Source organism: Elgaria multicarinata, chromosome 3, assembly GCF_023053635.1.
Source record: "Elgaria multicarinata webbii isolate HBS135686 ecotype San Diego chromosome 3, rElgMul1.1.pri, whole genome shotgun sequence".
NCBI lineage: Eukaryota > Metazoa > Chordata > Lepidosauria > Squamata > Anguidae > Elgaria > Elgaria multicarinata.
In genome coordinates, this window is record NC_086173.1 from 57,799,639 (window position 1) to 57,819,202 (window position 19,564).

Sequence of the window (19,564 nt, forward strand, 5' to 3'; positions counted from 1 at the left end):
CGTAAGGCGCTTCCTCCAGATCACTTGACAGAGAAGGACTTTTGGCCTTTCAGCAAGGTCCCTGTTCAAACAGATGTCACTGTTTTAGCCCTCCAGGATGATAATTCAACCTGGGTGACCCTTCTGCAAACACCTCCCCAACTCTGTCAGAGTCTCATGGAGAGCTTCTTATTTCCATGGCCAAAGCTAGTGGGTTGATGGTGAGTAGGGTGACTCCCCCTGGCTCTGCTCTGAGAACACTGACAGAGATAAGCACACACAGATTCCACAGGCTGCAATAGGCCCAGACTCTTCTAGACTACTACTAATTAATTCTTAGCTATAAACCAGAAGGCCCACTGCAGTGCTGAAACTGTTCTCTGACACAGCCTTGTTGGTCCAGCAGTGCAAAACCAGTGGACCAAGGAGGCCTTGCTTGGGCTCAGGGAAGTAGTTATCACTTTGCTTTCCCCACAGTATCAGTACCTCTCTAGATGTTGCTGCCAACTTCACTGCTCCTTACTTTTCTTACTGATGCCCCAGCAACTCATTTATTTATTTAATAAGGAACCCGAGGCAGGATATAAAGGAACACAAGGTAGTGTACATAATCCTTCTCCCCTCCATTTTATCCTCACAACAACAATCCTGTGAGATAGGTTGGTCTGAGAGTCTGTGAGTGCCCCAAAGTCACCCAGTGAGCTTCCATGGCCAATTGGGGACTAGAACCCAGATCTCCCGACTTCCAGTCCAACACTCTAACCACTACATCACACTGGCTCTTAAGTGTGGTAAATGATGATGAGATGTTGGAAGAAGGAATTGGGAAAGTGAAGTGGAAGGGTCTGAAGTAGTTGAGGGAGGGCATCAGGGGAGACTGGGCAGAGAAAATTAGCTTCCGTGTGTGTGAGGAGGCTGAAGGAGGACAAAGAGAGGGTTTTCCTCTGTCTCTGTGTAGTTATGTCTGTCTGTATGTAATGCATGGGAGGAGAATGTGTATACCTACATACAGGAGTGGAGGAGGGGGACCTCTCCTCTATACCATTTATGTGCATGTATATTAGCCGCATGTATATTATGTACCGTATAGTATGCATGGATGTAGTGGGTGGAGGTCCATACTTCTGCTCCCTCCCTACTTAAGTTCATTATCATTGGTCTTTATTTGTCTATGGCAGTTACTCACTACTGGCCCACCTCCGCTTGCTCTGAAAAATGATCTTAACATTGCTTTGAGTTCTAGAGGCAGATTGCTTAACAGCATAGCAAGATTGTTGTAGGGAGAAGTTAATCCAAGTCCTTTGCCAGTTAGGAGTTCAGTCCCTACATCTACTAATTATACATAAGTCCTTGGCAAAATTTCACCACATGTATCAGGTGTTTCTTAAGGTTGAAATGTTTACAGCACAATCCTAGGCAGGTCTATTTAGAAGTCAGACCCAACCAAGTTGGTATAGGACTGTAGTATTAGTGTTTGTAGCTACAAGGACTAGAGTTTTCTAAAAATCTTAGAAGCTGTACTTTCTGAATGTGTATAAAATAAGACACATAGTGATCCCCACGTGCACCCAGGGTGTGGGCATGTTACAAATTTAATTTAGAAAGTAGAATACCCCTTCCTGTTAGTAACATTAAATAGTTAAACCAGGAATCAGTAACTTAAAAGGGTTGCTATCATTTAGATTTGTTTAAATGAATGTAGCATTTTCCCATGAATTAACAAAAGATAGCAGGCAGAAATAAGTAGCCACTAGCATTCTGGATATTTACCAGCAATTCAAGCTAAGACAGATTTTACATGACTAATCACCAAAAATAAAGATTAATTTAGTAACCCGTTCCCTCCTCACCTTTCCAACAAAGTCATAGTTTCATTCAAATTTTAATCTACATATTAGAGTGGTTTTATATGCCTGCTGAATTCATTTCCCCCGAAATTGTTGTTTTCAGAGAGTAGAACAAATTGATGAGTATAATTTATGTAATTTAAGGCTTGTTAATTTGAAATGATGGGCATGCTGTATTATGAAATTAAAAATACACTGAACTGCCCCAAGATATGTGCTCATTTTTCTTTTGATGTCTGTGGGAATTGTACTCACTTTCTGAAGGTTTGGAAATAGGCTGAGTTGCCATATTTGCAGCACCTTCTTATGGTAGGAAAAGAGGTGTACCTGAAGGCAGTTTATGCTGCTAATGTAAATTATGCGTGGCATTCACTCTTCCTATTTATTTTAAATTAGACAATCTGAAGAGGTAAACTTTGCTGAAGCACAACTATAATTTATTCAACTCAATCCATCAGAAAGATACTTCAGTGTGGTCATTGTTCAGATATTGATTAATTACATTACAAAAATACTTTATTTTTGGCTACCAGTTGTATATTGCAGATGAAAACTGTGGCTTGTTCGGACATCACGATAGTCAATGGTGGGTTAATAGTCAACCCACAGTTGGTTATTTTGCGGGTACTCCCCACACAACCAGAGACATAACCAACCATGAGTTGGTTATAAGCAACTATGAGTGGATTATGAATCCACAGTGCGTTGACTAACTCATTCCCCCCTCTCACCTCCTCTTTTTGTTTAACAGCTCATTAAACCTGAGCTATTTAAGTGTATCTTCCAAAATAATCTTTCCTACAAAACTAGATGGTTCCCATCACTGACGGCTTTATGATGACATGCATGACGTATGGCATTGTGGACATTCTCTTCAAATATAGACTTTCAGCCAATTTTAATATTTCAAAAATATGGGAGGAGTGCAAGCTGTTGTTCTCTCAGTCTGTTTCTGTTGATGTTCATGTCTTCCTATCAAGTCTTTTATAAGGAAGGTGACACCAAGTTAAAATTAGCATGATGTCAGCTTAATGTTCCAAAAAATATATTAACATGCAGTGGAACTTGAAGATGAGAAACTTCAATACTAAGAGGCTCTGGTTGCCTTAGAAGTAAAATATCACAAACACTATCATATTCTGTTCTTAATAAAATTGACAGCTGCAAATATGCCAAAGCCATATATGTTAAAATTATGTATAGGTCAGATCATAGTAAGCAGGTTGTTTGTTTGTATGCAGGATATGGACATGTACATGAAACTCCTGCTTTGAAGTAATCAAAGCTTGCCCAACTTTGTCATGATCATATCAGAGATTGGATTTGGAGATACCAGACCTAACAAAATGTGTTTGAAGAAAAACTTATTGCTCCCCCTGCCTTCATGGGCATAAAATTGACATAGAAATTCTGCTAAATTTGAAGGCAATGTCCAGAGTTTATACATGATGCTTGTGGAAGCAATGATATCACTGGTAGGATCTGTCCAACCTGTGAAGTAAGATTCTTTTGAAATATATATTTGGCGGATCTTTCACCATAAAGCTGCCGTGATGGAACTTTGCTCATCTTATATATGATAGTCTCCTCCCACTTTTACATGCCCGGACCCTAAGATTGACTTCAGCGCTCCTTCTCTGGGAGCCCCTGCCAAATGAAATGACCAGGGTGGCTACTAAGAAAAGGGCCTTTTCTGTTTTGCCATCTGGGTTGTGGAATGAGCTCCCCAGAGAGGCTCACCTGGCCACGTTGTAGTCTTTTTGGCACCAGGTAAAGACCTTATTTTCCCGGGTGTTTTATTCTTTCAGTTTCTTTTGTTTTACATTTGTTACTGTATTTTAAATCTTTGCACTGCTGCTAGGTTTTATTGTGGTTCTACTATTTGGCAGTATAGAAATGTAATAAATAAGTAGTACCGTTGACCTCAGTAGAACATATCTGCTTAATCTCAGTTTTGTGAGGGTTTCCCAGATTATTATTATTATTATTTATTTATTTATATAGCACCATCATGAACCTTTGGTATGCATACCACTTCCACTTGCAATATACTGGTAGTTAAATATTTTGTTCTTAGTTGGGACTAAGCATTTGCAGTACTAGTAGTACAGAGATAGCAGACCTTTAATCATATAGGGGTGAATGCATTTGGTGACATCTTCTGAAATGTATTCTTAACAGTGGCAGGAATTAAGTGGACAGCCAGACATTGCTAGATTTTGGTAGAGGCCTCAAGTGCTGGCATAATCCAATAATGCCATTAGCTCTGTTGGTGCTACAGATTAAGCAAGGCCCAGCATAGAGTCAGGTACCAGCCAGAATCTGCTGCAGATTTCAGTAAGTATCTCCCAAAATGAACCCTTTATTTCCTCTTCCGGAGCCTCCAGCATTATCTTGTGTTCTAGAATAGAAAATAGGGGCTTGCTTTTTGGAGGCATTTACTGAAATCTGCAGCAGATTCTGATTGGTACCTGGTCTGTGCTATGCCTTGTTATCTCTGTAGATCAACAGAACCAATGGGGATCCCAACACTCTCATTTAGTTTATGAGAGGAGGAGGAGGAGGAGGAGGAGTGATTTTAAAAGTGAAAACTTTAGATTTACTATACACAAGCTTTCTGAAAGCAAGTTGGAAAACTACTCTCATTTGGTACTTACATTTTAAGGAGATTGTCTTTTCATTTCTAATGGGAAGCCCTGTGTCAGCAATAAAGGTCACTGTTGTGGGTGTGCCTATTTTTAATAAATGCACATACTTAAATGATTGGCATGCAACATTCAGATTTAATAGAGTATTAGCACATAAAGCAGCAGTGGCAACAACTCCTTGAGGGCATGTTCAGCCAACAAAGCTGACTTTACCTTTTAAAATAAAGCCCATGGTCATTTATATTGCATATTTGTTTTGAATTTATGATCTTGTGTTTATCTGCAAGCAAACCTGACTCATTTTTGTATGTTTGTTCTTTCTGTTCTTAGGCTGCCTTCCAGGAAAATGTTGGTAGACAGGTATGGTAACTTTAAAACACACACAAGCCTTTTCATTTAATTTCTTGTAAATCTACTGTAGCATAAAATTAAGTGTAGGCATTTTGTCATTTTACGAAGGTTTGGTGAATTTGTATAAATGATTTCAAAATGTTCATAGTAATGCTGCTTGTGTACCTATTAAAGACATGATTATGATGTTTGCATACATTCTGGGAAGAGCCTTTAGCGTATTAAAAAGCAACATACCAAATAGTGCTGTCCTACAAATCACACATTGCTAAAACTGTTAGTGGATTCTTCCAGAAATATCTATAGACAGTTATTTCTGTAGAGCAATAGGAGCAATTTCACCCTTACTGCTACTGTGACACTTGCTCTGATTCAGCAATTGTAACTTGTAATGTAATGGAAGTTGGGAAGGGCACAACTTTGTTGCTGATGGAAAGTACTTTTTTCTAACTTCCCAACAACAGTCACTTGCCCTCATATAAGTCAATGGAATTGTGCAAATGAATAGATCACAGTGGAAGCTTTTTCTCGTTTGATTAATTTTATCCTTTCAGAGACCTCAAAAAGAAAAGAAAAGAAATATTCTTGGATGCACTTGAAAGGCTGAATGAATTCTGCTCAAACTAAAATGGGTTTTTAATAAGAAAACATTAGTAACATAGTGCGCCATTGCTGTGCAAAAGTGATAGCTTTGCATAATTTTCTTGACTTTTTGGAGGGCTATGTGAAAATGAATATGTACACTTCTGGTAAGTGGACATGTACACATCCTTTAACTACTAAAATGTTTTAGAAACTTTTTAAACCCTTCTCTGAGCAAGGGGAGATAATATTATTTGCCACTGGGCACACTATAGGCCAGCTGACACGCCCCAGATGTGTTAGACTGCAGTTCTCATCACCCCAGCCAGTGTGGCCATTGCCATGAACATAGTGGATATGCATTTATCCTGCATGAAAATGCTGAAAGCTTTTAAATTTGCTCCTGGCAGGGGTGCGTGTCTATGCACTCATGCATCTCCAACAGCTGTAGACACTTCTGTCCCAGCAGTGTTGCTGATCTTGTTGGAAGCTACCTTCAACTCTTTCCAGTATTGTTTGAATATCCCAGAAATATTCAGAACCCTTTAGACAGAAAAACAGTAGTTTTTTAAAAAAATGAAAAAATATTTGTATTGTGTTCCTATACAATACCACCCCCTAGTCTCTGAAAATATATTGATTTGCATAGCCTAGGTGGCAATTTTAACTATACCCTGGTGGTTTATGACAGACATTTGCTTCATGCTCATAAGGATTCATGCATCAGGCTACAACTGTGAGGAGCTGCTTAACATGTCCCTCTCTTCCTCCAGATCTATATCCCTATTACTCCTCCTTCTTTTTAAAAAGAAGCCTGAATGGTTTTCTGTAGTACGAATGTTTATCATTTTTTAAAATCTTCTCCCTGCTGTTTCTATGGTTTTTCTTTTTTTATATATCTCAGTGCTATATTGTTATTAGGTTTGCTTGTAAAATGTGCAAGCATTTTGATGCATAGAAAGTTAGTCTCTTGAGTGGCACCTCAAGTTCAATCCATTATATCCAGTCTTGATGGCTTTCCATTTTAGCATTAGTGGCATCAGGTTGAAACTAACCAAGTGATTAGCAAATCCCATAGCCTTTCATTGGTTCAGTGGTAGAGAAGTACCTTAGTTTTGAGGAAGAAATCCATCCCCAAACTAAATTAAGCATTAACTTAGCTTGTAATTACAATTGAAGTGAACTATACTGCCATGATTTCCATACTTTGCAAATTCTGTTTGGCCATACTGTAAGAGCAAAATAAAAATATTGCCATTTAACAATTCGTTTGTTGGAGATCTTGTTTGTACATCTTGCAGTACTGTGAATTCCTTTGCAACATTCTGATTAGTGGGATACACTAATGTTACCAGGCTTACTTGGGATCCATTCTCAATAGGAATCTGAAACCTGCATTTTTCCTGTTCCAGGAATAAGTGGCTTAAACGCATGCTGGGAGGGAACTGGTGTGTGTGTTGACTTTATTGTTAGGGGAACAATAAAGTTTCCCCCTCTGTTGCCAGAAATCAGGCTAGCCTTAAAGCTAGCACATTTAGCAAAATATACAGAAGCACGTGTAACATTAGTCTCCATAGCAGACTGCTGACATAAGATCCCTGGAAGTGAGCAACAGAAACACAGCCAGAACTTTTCCAGAAAGGGAGAGTTTTGTTGAGAAAGGAAAATAGAAGGCAATTTATAGGTTAACTAATGAAGGCTGCTGGCGAGGAGGGAGATTGAGAAAGGGAGAAGGGGAAAGAGAGAGAAAGAGAGAAGGAAGAGGGTCAGTGACAAGTCCATGAATGCTGTGCAGTTATATTTTAGTGTACCGGTGGTGGGGAGGAGATGGGTGGAGTAGTGAAGGCTGGAAAATTGGTGTGTGAGAGAGAAATAGGTGGAAGCAACTTATACCTTTCCTTCTTTGTGATTTTTCTGAAAACATGTTAAAGGAAGGGGTTGCAAGGCTCCTTGGTGTCAGAATGAATCCAAAAGAATGCAAGCAAAGCAGGAATGTTTCCCAGCCACAGCAGTGCTTTGCTGGACAAGGATCATTGGAGGAGTCTCGCGTCTTCCGATTCCTTCTCGCGTCTTTATTAATCTTATTCCTGCTATCCTCCCTTCCTTGCTTCATATTATTAATCTTTCTCTGTCCTCTGGTTCATTTCCTTCTGCTTTTAAACATGCTACAGTCTCTCCCATTCTCAAGAAACCTACTCTTGATAGGCTATCTCTGTCTAACTACCGACCTGTCTCTTTGTTGCCGTTTGTTTCAAAGATCCTGGAGCGGGCGGTCTACTCTCGCTGTCTTGACTTTCTTTCTAGTAACTCTGCTTTGGATCCTTTTCAATCTGGATTCCGCCCTCTGCATTCCACCAAAACAGCCCTTACTAAGATCACCAATGATCTCCTTACTGCCAAGTCTAAAGGCCATTATTCCGTTCTTATTCTCCTTGATCTAACTGCAGCCTTTGACACGGTTGATCATGATCTTCTCTTAGATTCCCTTCATGACCTTGGATTTTGTGGCTCTGTCTATAACTGGTTTGCCTCTTATCTAGCGGGTCGCTCTTTCAGCGTGTTGGCTAATGGCAGCTCGTCTTCCTCCTTCCCCCTTTCAGTAGGGGTTCCGCAAGGCTCAGTGCTTGGCCCGTTGTTGTTTTCCTTATACATGTTGCCCTTGGACAAGCTTATTCAATCTCATGGCCTCCAATATCATCTATACGCCGATGATACACAACTATATCTGTCATCTCCGGAACTTTCTCCTGATGTTCACGATCGTATCTCGGCATGTCTTTCAGATATCTCAGCTTGGCTGCTTCATTGTCGTTTGAAACTTAATATGGCAAAGACTGAATTGCTTGTTTTTCCTCCTAAACCTTCTCCTCATCTCTCATTCTCTCTTACTGTCAATGATGTTACGCTTACTCTGGTCAAGGAAGCTCGTAGCCTTGGCTTTATATTTGACTCCTCGCTCTCCTTTATTCCTCATATTGAGGCTGTAGCTAAATCTTGTCTTTTTTTCCTGTATAATATTGCCAGGATTTGATCATTTTTGTCTGTCTCTTCTGCCAAGACGCTTGTTCATGCGCTGGTTATTTCACGGTTGGACTACTGCAAACTTCTTCTCTCTGGCCTTCCTCCTTCTCACATCAGTCCGTTGGTTTCTGTTCACCACTCTGCCGCAAAGATCATCTTCTTGGCTCGCCGCTCTGACCATGTTACTCCGCTTCTGAAATCTCTTCATTGGCTTCCAGTTCACTTCAGAATCCAATATAAACTTCTCCTGTTAACCTTCAAAGCTTTTCACGGTCTAGCTCCTTCCTATCTCTCCTCTCTCATCTCACACTATTGCCCCGCTCGTGCTCTTCGCTCCTCTGATGCCATGTTTCTCGCCTGCCCAAGGGCCTCTACTTCCCTTGCTCGGCTTCGTCCATTTTCTTCTGCTGCCCCTTATGCCTGGAACAGTCTTCCAGAACATTTGAGAACTACAAGTTCAATTGCAGCTTTTAAAACTCAACTAAAAACTTTTATTTTTCCTAAAGCTTTTAAAACTTGATGTTGTGCGGACTTTATACTGTTAGTTTTACCCTACCCTGTACCTGCTTACCCTACCCTGTGCCTGTTGGCATTCTCTTCCCCTCCTTATTGTTTTACTATGATTTTATTAGATTGTAAGCCTATGCGGCAGGGCCTTGCTATTTACTGTTTTACTCTGTACAGCACCATGTACATTGATGGTGCTATATAAATAAATAAATAAATAATAATAATAATAATAAGGAGGGATTGCAAAGAAGGATATCTGATGCTGGGAGTTTTAGGAATTAATTAAGCTAAGTGCATCCCACTAAGACAGTTCTAATGGAATTTTGTGGAATTCTCTGAGTTAGGGGTCTTTCTAAGGCTAAAACTGGTCTTAGAACCCTTAACTTCAGAATTCCCAGGCCAGCATTTCCATTTCAACAGACTCTGTTGATGAGACCTGTAAAATACATCTTCTCCTAATTTGTTAAACTTTGCCAGCTAGCCTTTAAGGACAAACTGAAGACTTTTGAGCCAAAGTGGTTGTGGGAGACCCAAAGTGAAGGTGAGCTGGTGCTATCTGGTAATACTAATAATAGAAAACATTTTATGGATACAACTTGCTGATTATACCTAATAAAACCCATACAAAGCTAGAGTTTAACAACCATGCAACTTCAGGGGTTTCCAAGCTGTCAAGCAAATGTTGCCCAAGAGTCTTGTATGAATGTATATTGGAATGTTCTTTTTGTTGTTGTTGTTGTTGTTGTTGTTATTATTATTATTTATTTATTTATTTTTATTTATTTATTTATTTATTACATTTTTATACCGCCCAATAGCCGAAGCTCTCTGGGCGGTTCACAAAAATTAAAACCACAGTAAAACACCCAACAGGTTAAAACACAATTATTATCCCGCCTTTTGCCCAATGCTGGGCCTCAAGGCGGCCTTACAAAGTTGAAAATGTACATGGGAGGGGAGGGAAACAAACCCATAAACAATTAAAAAATACGCAACAAAATTATAAGACATTAACATAGATGGAGGGCTGGATCCTTCCCCCGTTCAACAGCTGTGTTGAGGAAGCAACCCAACATTGTTGAGAATGAATCCAAGATGCTGGTGTTGTGTTTGCCCTAATCAACAAGTCATAACATGCAGGTTCTACTTGATACCTTAAATCTACTGGTGGATAATAAGAACAATCAAAACATAAAGCTTAAGGACTAAAATAATCTTTCTTCAGGCTAAAAGAATTAATTTTAGTGCATAGTTTCAAAGCTTCAAAAGGAAATTAAAAGTAGAATAGTGGTAATGTTGAGAATGTAATACCTTTTTATTTGTGAAGAAAAGTGTAGATCATAATCTTCTAGAATTCCATGTGGAACTTAGCAGATGGTTGACTGGAGGAACAGGAGAGTAGAGTCTGACTTCATTCTCCTATACTGTGATCATATAGTCCATTTTAAGAATTCAATTTATGGAACAATTCGTTGTGCTAATATAACGTGTCATCAAGTTGGAAGTATTCTTTCTCCTTTCCCTCTTGGGCACTTGTTCTTTTGTGAATCATTTATTTCACATAAGAGTTTTATTCTTTCAGCATATAAGTATTGAAGCGTCTAAAGTTCTTTAATTAAAAATAAACCCAAACTCCTCCCCCAAAGTATTAATACAGATTGATAGTTTGTTTCCATGGTATTCTGTCAGTTCCTCATCTGAAAGCCAATAGCCTCTCTAAGGGCAAAACTACATATGATTTTAGGCACAATGTTAGATCACCTGTTCATCTTTTCAAGCTGCTCGGCCACCCAATCAGTATTGGAACCATGATAGGATGGAGAGGGCATTTATTCGTTCCCCTACCCTTACTTTGTTCTCTCCAATGGGAGCCAATAGGAGTTTCTCTCCCAATGCATTTGGCAACCTTGGAGGGGTTATTTTTCATTGGGACTGCAGTAAGGAAGGGAAGGGTTAAATGCCCCTCCCTGCCCACCAGTACCTGCTCTTTGCAGTTAAAAGTAATAAATGCAACATTAATAAACCAAGTAATTAACATCACAGATAGGATGGGTGTGGGTGTTCTTTTTCCCCTCCTGAGATCAAGGAAGCATGCAAGACTAGGGAGAGATCAATACTTAATTTTGGAGAGTAAACATAATGTATCTAATTGCTCAAGAGAATCCATCTACAGAAATATGGGTGGGATGCTTACAATTTTTAATCAACCTGCTCCACAGTAGGATTTTCTATCATTTCCAAAATCATGCCAATGAATTTCTTCAACTTGAAATATGACTGTGAGTTTTTATGCTGAATGCAAGTGTTCAGTGTGAAACAAGACTATTTATTGTGGGTGCTAGTAGCCTCTCCTATATTTGTTGGTTTATTGAAAGAGTCAAAATCTTCGACATCAACTCCAAATGGGATGAAACAGAATTTATGATTGAGTCAAATTTTAGCCACCTTTTGACCATTAGTTCTTGGGGTTTGTTTGTTTTAATGTCTAGTTACATTTGTTCATGCTTGATGCATTCATTCCTTACTGCCTTAGGGTTTTCCCAACTATTTCATTTAATATCAACCCTGACTCCCACTGGGCCTGAAACTGAAACCACTCCCTTTAATGTCTCTGCACCCTAGGGTGGCTTTTACCACACCCTCCATTGACTGTTTCTTACTGAGGAAGCAAAATAGTCTGTTTCGCCTGGTGAACATGCTAGTGCTAGTTATGATGTTATATTGTGAGAGAAGGTTGATTAAGCGTGCAATTTCGTTTAGTCCTTCACTGTAGCAGTACAAACATTGATTTTTTTCTCTTTCCCAGCATAGTGATTTAACCCATTTGGCTCATATTGGCAGATCTGTCCTTTCATTTGATTACACTTTAACATGTTCAGCCCCATCCAGACAGCCTTCTGCAAGGTATATTATAAAACAACTTGCACCTCATATCCCAGTTGCTGGAATCTTGCAACTAGCCTGTCATCTTGCTCAAAAGTTGATACTTAGTATTTATATAGGACTTTAAACACACCCTGGATCTCTAATTACCAATTATCGACAAATAAAAATGTTGTCTTGCTTCTTCAAAGGATGCTTTGTAAGTGGAAAGAGATGGTAAAGGAAAATTTTGAATCATAGAAGGGAGGGTATAGACTGTGGTGTGTCCCAAATAGAAGTGTGGCAAAGGTGTAGGATGTTCAGATTGCTCTGTGTGTTGTCACTCCAGAGATTTTAGCAATAACAAAACTACTCATCTCATCATCTAGAACTAGTATGAATAAACACTCTGCTCTGGCTTCATCATATTTCAAGTTGGGTGGTGATCTTGTCACCCAAGCTTGCAACTTTGCCTTAGCTGGTCTTACTGAAATTTATTGAAGACACGTGTTCATGTCTAATCCCAATAGTGTCTTTCAACTTAAGTAAACCATTGTTGCAAGATTACATGGTTCTTCTTCGTGGTCTCTATGCATCACACATATGGGCTTTGCGCCTGCGCAGAGACCAGACCGGAACCTTCTATAGCTGAGTGGAACGTTTTTGGCGGGAACCCCTCCCCCACGCTACCACGCATGTCCATGGGGTTCCCGCCCTTACCTCAGTTCTTCGTCGTCCGCCATTGTGCATAGACCATAGAACCAACCTCTTAGCGTTTGTTTATTTAAAATACCCTTAACTTTAATCTTCTCTCTTCGCTTTCTTCTATCGCTTCTCTTCTCTTCTTTTTCTATTATAAAAAAAAAAAAAAAATTATATCTTAGTAGTTAGAAATTTTTCCTCAGCGACTTTGTCGCGTGAGGCCTTTATGGCACTTAAAGCACCCTTTAGAAAGTGCGTCAAGTGCGGCGCCAAGCTCCCACCGTCGGACGGACATTCCTTGTGTATCGTTTGTTTGGGAGAGGGACACGTGGTGGAGGCCTGCCACCACTGTATGTCATTCACAAAGCAGACGAGAAAGAACCGAGCGGACCGACTTCGTTCCATCCTCTGGGAGAAGGCGCTCAAGGCCACGGAGGCCCCTGCGATGGAAAAAACAGCGGCTCATAAGTCCGTTACTCATAAGACGGCAGTTGCCAAGACTGTTCCGGACAAATCCTCAGACCATAGCACTGAAGTGCAGGCCAGAGTAAATAGGGCTGAGATACCCCTCACGCCTGGTCGGTCTTTATCGAGTTCAGTGGCTAAAGAGGGTTCGAAGAAAGCCAGAACTCCCAAACCTTCTTCTGAACTAGAGAAGAAGAAGAAGAAAAAGAGAAAGAGGGACGCGGAGAAAACCTCCCTAGCGTCGCCTCATCCGCTGCAGTCGGTCAGGAGCCAATCCACTCCTTCTGCTGCACCTGCCTCCTTGATACCGAGACCACCCTCGGTATCGAGATCTCAGTCGGTGCCGATGGCCACGGTACCGACATGCCCGTCTAGTCTATCGGAGGGCGAACTGAGGGATTCGGCATCAGCGGCGTCTTTTCGACAACCTCCTCTGCCACGGGAATCTCAATTACAGCCATCCCCAAGGCTAACACCTCGCCGTGATTGGGAAGGAGCTTCCCGATACTCTGATCCCCAGGCGAGATACGATGACTACCAATGGGACAGATATCGTCCCCAGAGGTACTTTCAAGAACAGCAGTATCCGCAGGAAGATTACTATGCTCTTCCTCCGCCTACAACAAGGGCGTGCCGCCTACCACTACCACCGTCACCAGCCCCTCAAAGATCTACGGTATCGACGCCTCAGCGGCTTCAGCAACCATCGACGTCGGCTGTGGCGATTCCTGCGCTATCGACTGAACAACTTCAGCTACAGGTAGTTACCGTATCGTCACCTGAAGAGAACTACCCCTCAGATTCGGAGTCGGGAGCGTCGGCTGCTCCATCAATGCCGTCACCGGAGGATGAGGTCCACGATAGAGACCCGTCTTCCCCTTCTGACGATATGGTCAGATTTTCAGACCATATGCTGCGGATGTCCCGAGCATTAGGGTTGGAAAGTCAACAAACTGATGAGTCGGTGGTGGATCCAATTTATGATGTGTTCCAAACTACCACTAACCAGCGGCTAGCCATTCCTCTCCCGCACGCGTTGAAGCAGACAGCTCAGCTGTCATGGAAGGCACCGACAGCGACTCAAGCAACTTTGAAACGACTAGAAACCCTTTATAAAATCCAGGAAGACGATGTACAGTTTTTGGTTCAGCACCCTAAGCCAAATTCTATAGTGGTGGAGTCAGCGCAGGGCCAGTCCCAAAAGGCGCATTCTGCGCCTGTGGACAGAGAAGGCAGAAAACTAGACCATACTGGTAGAAGGATCTACTCTTCATCCTCCCTAGGTATCAGAGCTTCAGCTTATGAAGCGACTATGGCTCGTTACCAGCTCTTCCTCTGGGAGAAGATAGGTAATTTATGTGATCACCTCCCAGAGGACAAAAGAGTTGTTTATTTGTTATGGTGAGCCTTCTAAGGGACTCCCTGTCTCTTGCCAGCGGTTGTCACGCTGGATAGTGGAAACAATTGAGTTGGCCTACTCTATTTCTAAATTAGAGCTAGTAAAGCCTGTGACAGCTCATTCTACCAGAGCTGTCTCAACATCAGTTGCCTTCACCAGAGGTGTTCCACTGGCAGAAGTCTGTAGAGCCGCAACGTGGTCCACTCCATCCACGTTTGTCAAGCACTACAAGTTGGACACCCGTGCGAGGCAGGACTGCTCATTTGGGAGGACAGTGCTTTCGGAGATCTTCAGATGATGCACCAACCCACCTCCAAAGGTATGTCAGCTTGCTACTCGCCCATATGTATGATGCATAGAGACCACGAAGAAGAAATGCAGGTTGCTTACCTGTAACTGTAGTTCTTCAAGTGGTCATCTATGCATTCACACAACCCACCCACCATCCCCACTTGGTGGTGTGAGACTTACAAATGACACAGTTATATGTGGAATGTACTTTATTGAAATTACACTCATGTTTATGGGGGCACAATGTCGGACTCCTGTAAACTGAGGTAAGGGCGGGAACCCCATGGACATGCGCAGTAGCGTGGGGGAGGGGTTCCCGCCAAAAACGTTCCACTCAGCTATAGAAGGTTCCGGTCTGGTCTCTGCGCAGGCGCAAAGCCCATATGTGTGAATGCATAGATGACCACTCGAAGAACTACAGTTACAGGTAAGCAACCTGCATTTATGCTGCTTCGAAGTAAAATACATAATAATCAGTCTTTACTTGCCCCCTCCCTTTTTTCTGTCCATATTTTATATCCATGGAGCAAACATCCCTCTCTTTTCCAGAGACTTCTCTGTTGTGGATAGGGATGTTGCTAGGTCTGGGCCCATCGAGTCCTGGCCCCGGGTTTGTTTCCCAGGTCCCCAGATCTAAGTCAATTTTTTTAGATTTGGTGCAGAAGTTGCCATTGTTAGGGGGGATGAGAGAGAGAGAAAGACAGAGAAAGTCATTAAAAAAAAACCACTACCAGCATTTTCTCAAATTATTTTTTAATTGAAGAATGACTAATTTAGGATCAGGGATGAAAGAATTTATTATATTTCAGGTGATTTGTATTGTGGTGGTAGTGTAGCTTCCTATGTGTCAGCCTGGGAAGAGGAGGGGAAAGAGAGATGTATCTTGGCAAAATGGCTGACCTCCCTTTGCTACTTCAGTCTGCTTAAAAAAAAAGAAAGATCCCCTCTACAGAATTATGAAAGCTTTTTTTTTTTAAAATTCCCTTCTTCCAGCAGCCTGTTGAACTGCAATATTCTGCTCTAGAGGGTTGGTACCCCCTCTGGGACAGTATAGGGAGTGGCGGGGGGTGGAGCCTAGCAGTCTGATGATCCAATAGGCCTTTCGTCGGCTCCTGAATAAGGAAGCCTTTAAACCTTATTATCTCTAATTAATGGGCAAGTTTTTGGAATGAATACATTTCTGAATGTCTCTGCCAGTGGCAAGTAAAATTAAAAAAAGGAAAACTGTGGTGTTTAAGGCTGCGTAGGACTATCTTTACACCGTTCATGAGCGCGGCCTAATTAACGCCCCGTAAAACTGTTTGTGGAGAGCAGAGAGATAAAAGTGATTGATTGTTATTTGGATGATCTGAGAAGTTATTTTAACTCCAGACAAAGGAAGAGCAATAAAGAATAAGATTTATCTATTCAGTTGACTTCCGTCTGGAAATGAATAACACCCGACTTTGATGTCTAGCGTTAAAAGTACGAGAGGGAAAGAGATAAAAAAACCTACTTGGAGTAGATTGCATGCCCATTAACAAAAATATCTCCAATGGACTCTGAAGAAGAAATGGACCCTAGCGTTAAAATGGCGTCAAAAGCTGGAAAGAAGCCAAGTGCTGACGTGGAAGAGATTAAAGAATTTATTCTTAGCAATAATACCGCTCTGTTTGAAAGTATGGACAAAGTTAGAGAAGACGTAAATAAAAAATTGGATGACCTTGCTACAAAAGTAGCTCAAAATGATATGGATATCAAATTAACTCAATTAGAAGTAAGTCGTCTGTCAAAGCAAATGGATCAGCTTGAAGAGAAGCATAATATGGAGTTTGATTCACATGAAAAAAGACTGATTCAGCTTGGGAGTGGCACAGGGACCACAGAGGGAAGCGGGAATCAGAAAATCCGCTCCCTATCGCTTCCTCCGCTAGACGTTTCTGCTGGATCAGAGTCCCTTGAGTAGATGGAAGGAGCTCTTCTATTTGCAGAGCATTGGTTAGGATCCATGTCAAAACTTTTTATTTGAATTACTTGCTGGTGCAAAGGGGAGGGAAATTTTGTCTTTACCCAGGCTAGCACACCAGTTGCACACTTTTGTAGGGATGTTGGACCTAGCTGCATTGACATTGCCTTGGTTGAGTCAAGATTGGACCACTTTAATGTGCTTTATGTAAGGCTTCCTTTTATTGCCTATTACGTTTCGGTTATTACCTATTAAGTTCTAAATATCTTGGGTCCATGGTACCTAATGGACTGCCTCCCACATTCCCTAAGTTTTGATAGAGAAACCTTTTTTTGCACCCTGACATGGATAAATGTTACGTTAGTTGGGATGCATGAGAGAGCCTTCCATGCAGCCACAGTCAGTTGTGGAAAGTTCCCTCTTTTCTGTGGCAGGTTCATTTCTCTTCCTTGCTTTTTAGCTTCTGTTGCCAGGTAAAGACAATTTTGATCAAGTGGGCTTGTTATTAAGCCAACTTTGATGTATAAATTATCTAAAATATTGTTTCTGTGTTTTGGTTTTAATTGTTTTGATAGTTAAATCATATCCATGTTTAGACAAAAAAACGCTTACAACTCCCAGCATGCTCCAGCCAGCCATACTGGCTGGGGCATGCTGGGAGTTGTAGGACTTCCTTCTGCATAAACCCATGTAGGATTGAAACCTAATTGTTTATAATTAAACTTTAAAGTTTAGTAATCGGTTGCAGTTTTTATAATTCTTTTGATGTTGTTAGCACCTTGAGCAAACTTTGGTAAGTAAAAAGCTGGGATATACATTATTCAAAATAAATAAGAAAGCTAGGGAGATGACTGGAGGGCGTTGTTGTTGTTGGAATTTACCAGCTAAAACATTTGCTGAAGGCTTATAGTCTTGACTTTAAGGAGCAGCACGTTTCACATACCATAAAATCAGTCCAAGAGATCTCTGTGTTGGACTGATTATTGTGGTGCAACAGAAGACTTTGCTTGTGTAACAAAAAAATTGACAGTAAAAAATACCTACGTATACTAGTAAACCATCTTTCTTATTCTGGGAGGAGTATTAAGTTATCCCTTGGAACCTAAGTAAATAGTTGTTAATAATAATAGGTGTCTCTGTTCCATTTTTTCCTAATCTGTTTTATAATGCAATGTGACAACTTTTTCTTGACTGCAAGGGAGATTAAACATTTATTTTCCTGGAAGAACTAATATTATTGCTGTGTCTAACAGGCAAAACTCTTATTTGTTTTCCTTCTTGCTTATGCATGTATGGCTGAACTGATTTTTTGCAGGGTTGTTTTTTCTCAGTGAAAGGTGACATTTCAGGGGGCTTGAGATTTTCTCCCAAAGATCTGTTGATCCATAGGACAGCAATTGTTGTGATTTTGTAGCATTTTGGTGATTAGTTTCCATTTCTGCTTCATTATGGCTTGAGGTGGCGAGTTTTCTCCTCTTGCAGGAAAGGCTTATTATTCCATAATACGCTACTAACGTGAAACAGGGACAGCTGATCCGAACGCTAGCTATCTGACCTATATATCAACAATTAGGAATGACACTGTGTATTTCCAAACTATGAAAGGTGTGTTATGACATTGAGAGTTGAAAACTAAATGAATAATCTTGAGAAGACTAATCATCCGAATGACTGTAGTGAGGAAGAGGCTGATTGTATTGTTGAAATTATTGATGTTTGTTTCTTTGAAATAAAGCCCCCCCCCCCCCTCATTAGAAGCAAACCTGCTTTTCAGTGCCCAGGGAATAAGGCCTTCTGGAACATGAATGACTGGGAGATGGGGGTTTAGCTCTAGTGCTGGGGGGGGGGGGGACCTCTCCCTCCTGCAACTTTGGCTTTGTTCTGCCAGAGGACAGGCTGTTGTCAGTCTGGTAAAGCTGGACCTGAAACTAGCATGTTTACCAAAATACACAGGGCCCACAGCATGCATAACTTAGGAACGTTAGGTCTAGTTGTGGAGTGCCACTGGAAGGTAGTTGGGAGGAAGCAAGAAAGACAAGATTAGTGCTTTTCCAGAAAAGCGATGTTTATGGAGAAAGTAAAGTAAAAGGCAGTCTGTGGGTAAATTATTCATGGCTGTCCCAGAAGAGGGCGTGGGGTACAATGTGAATTAGTGAGTGGAGGCTGGAAAGATGACGGGGGGGGGGGGGGAAGGTACTTTTCCTTCCTTACTTTCTGTCCAAAAATACAGGGAGGTCCTTAGCATTGAGATAAATCCAAAAGGGAGACAGGGAGATTTGGATTTTGTCTGTCATGGAAAGGCAAGGATCACCCAAACAGAGACAGGCTGTTCCAGAGGTCAGTTAGATTGAGTTTATTCCAAGCAAGACTTCTCCTGGAAATTCTCACTGAGGTTCAGGTATATAAAGGCACAATCCTATGCATTAACTTTTTTCTATGTTTTCTGTGTTAGGTTTGCGCCCTAACACAGGTATAATCTTAGAAAACAAACATCCGTAAAAAAGTTGGGTGGTACCTGGAATGATGATTTCTAGGTGAATAAAGGAAAGATTGACTATTCTGTTTAACAAAAGGGGGTGCTGGACATTATGTTGCAGTACTATATTACCTCTAGTATCAGAGACAGCATGTATATACACCAGTTGCTGGGGAATATGACCAGGAGGGTGGTTTTGCACTCACATCCTACTTGTGGCCACTGCATAAATAGAATGCTAGACTAGATGGACCCTTATCTCATCCACCATGGCTCTTCTTATGTTCTTACTTGAGATGAAGCAAGCAATAGTGTGCAATCCTATCTCAGTAGCCAATTCATAAGTGATACAGCCTTGTCAAGATTGAATTATGATGTGGAGGACATGAAGCCTTAGTGAAGTTCAAAAATTCCCAGGCCAACCTTTTTCCATTTCAATAGCAGTGACAGTGATAACTAGCCAAGCTGATCATGCAGGCCAGCTGC

General features: G+C 41.1%; 1 protein-coding gene across 3 annotated transcripts in view; it reads left to right on the plus strand.

Moving 5' to 3' along the window:
- TBCD (tubulin folding cofactor D) overlaps nt 1-19,564 on the plus strand; it is a 166,201-nt gene that overhangs the window by 85,998 nt on the left and 60,639 nt on the right. For all 3 annotated transcript variants that reach the window (XM_063120403.1, XM_063120405.1, XM_063120404.1), the window contains one exon: nt 4,805-4,834. In XM_063120403.1, the coding sequence (XP_062976473.1) occupies nt 4,805-4,834 (30 nt within the window). The remainder of the gene's footprint in view (nt 1-4,804; nt 4,835-19,564) is intronic.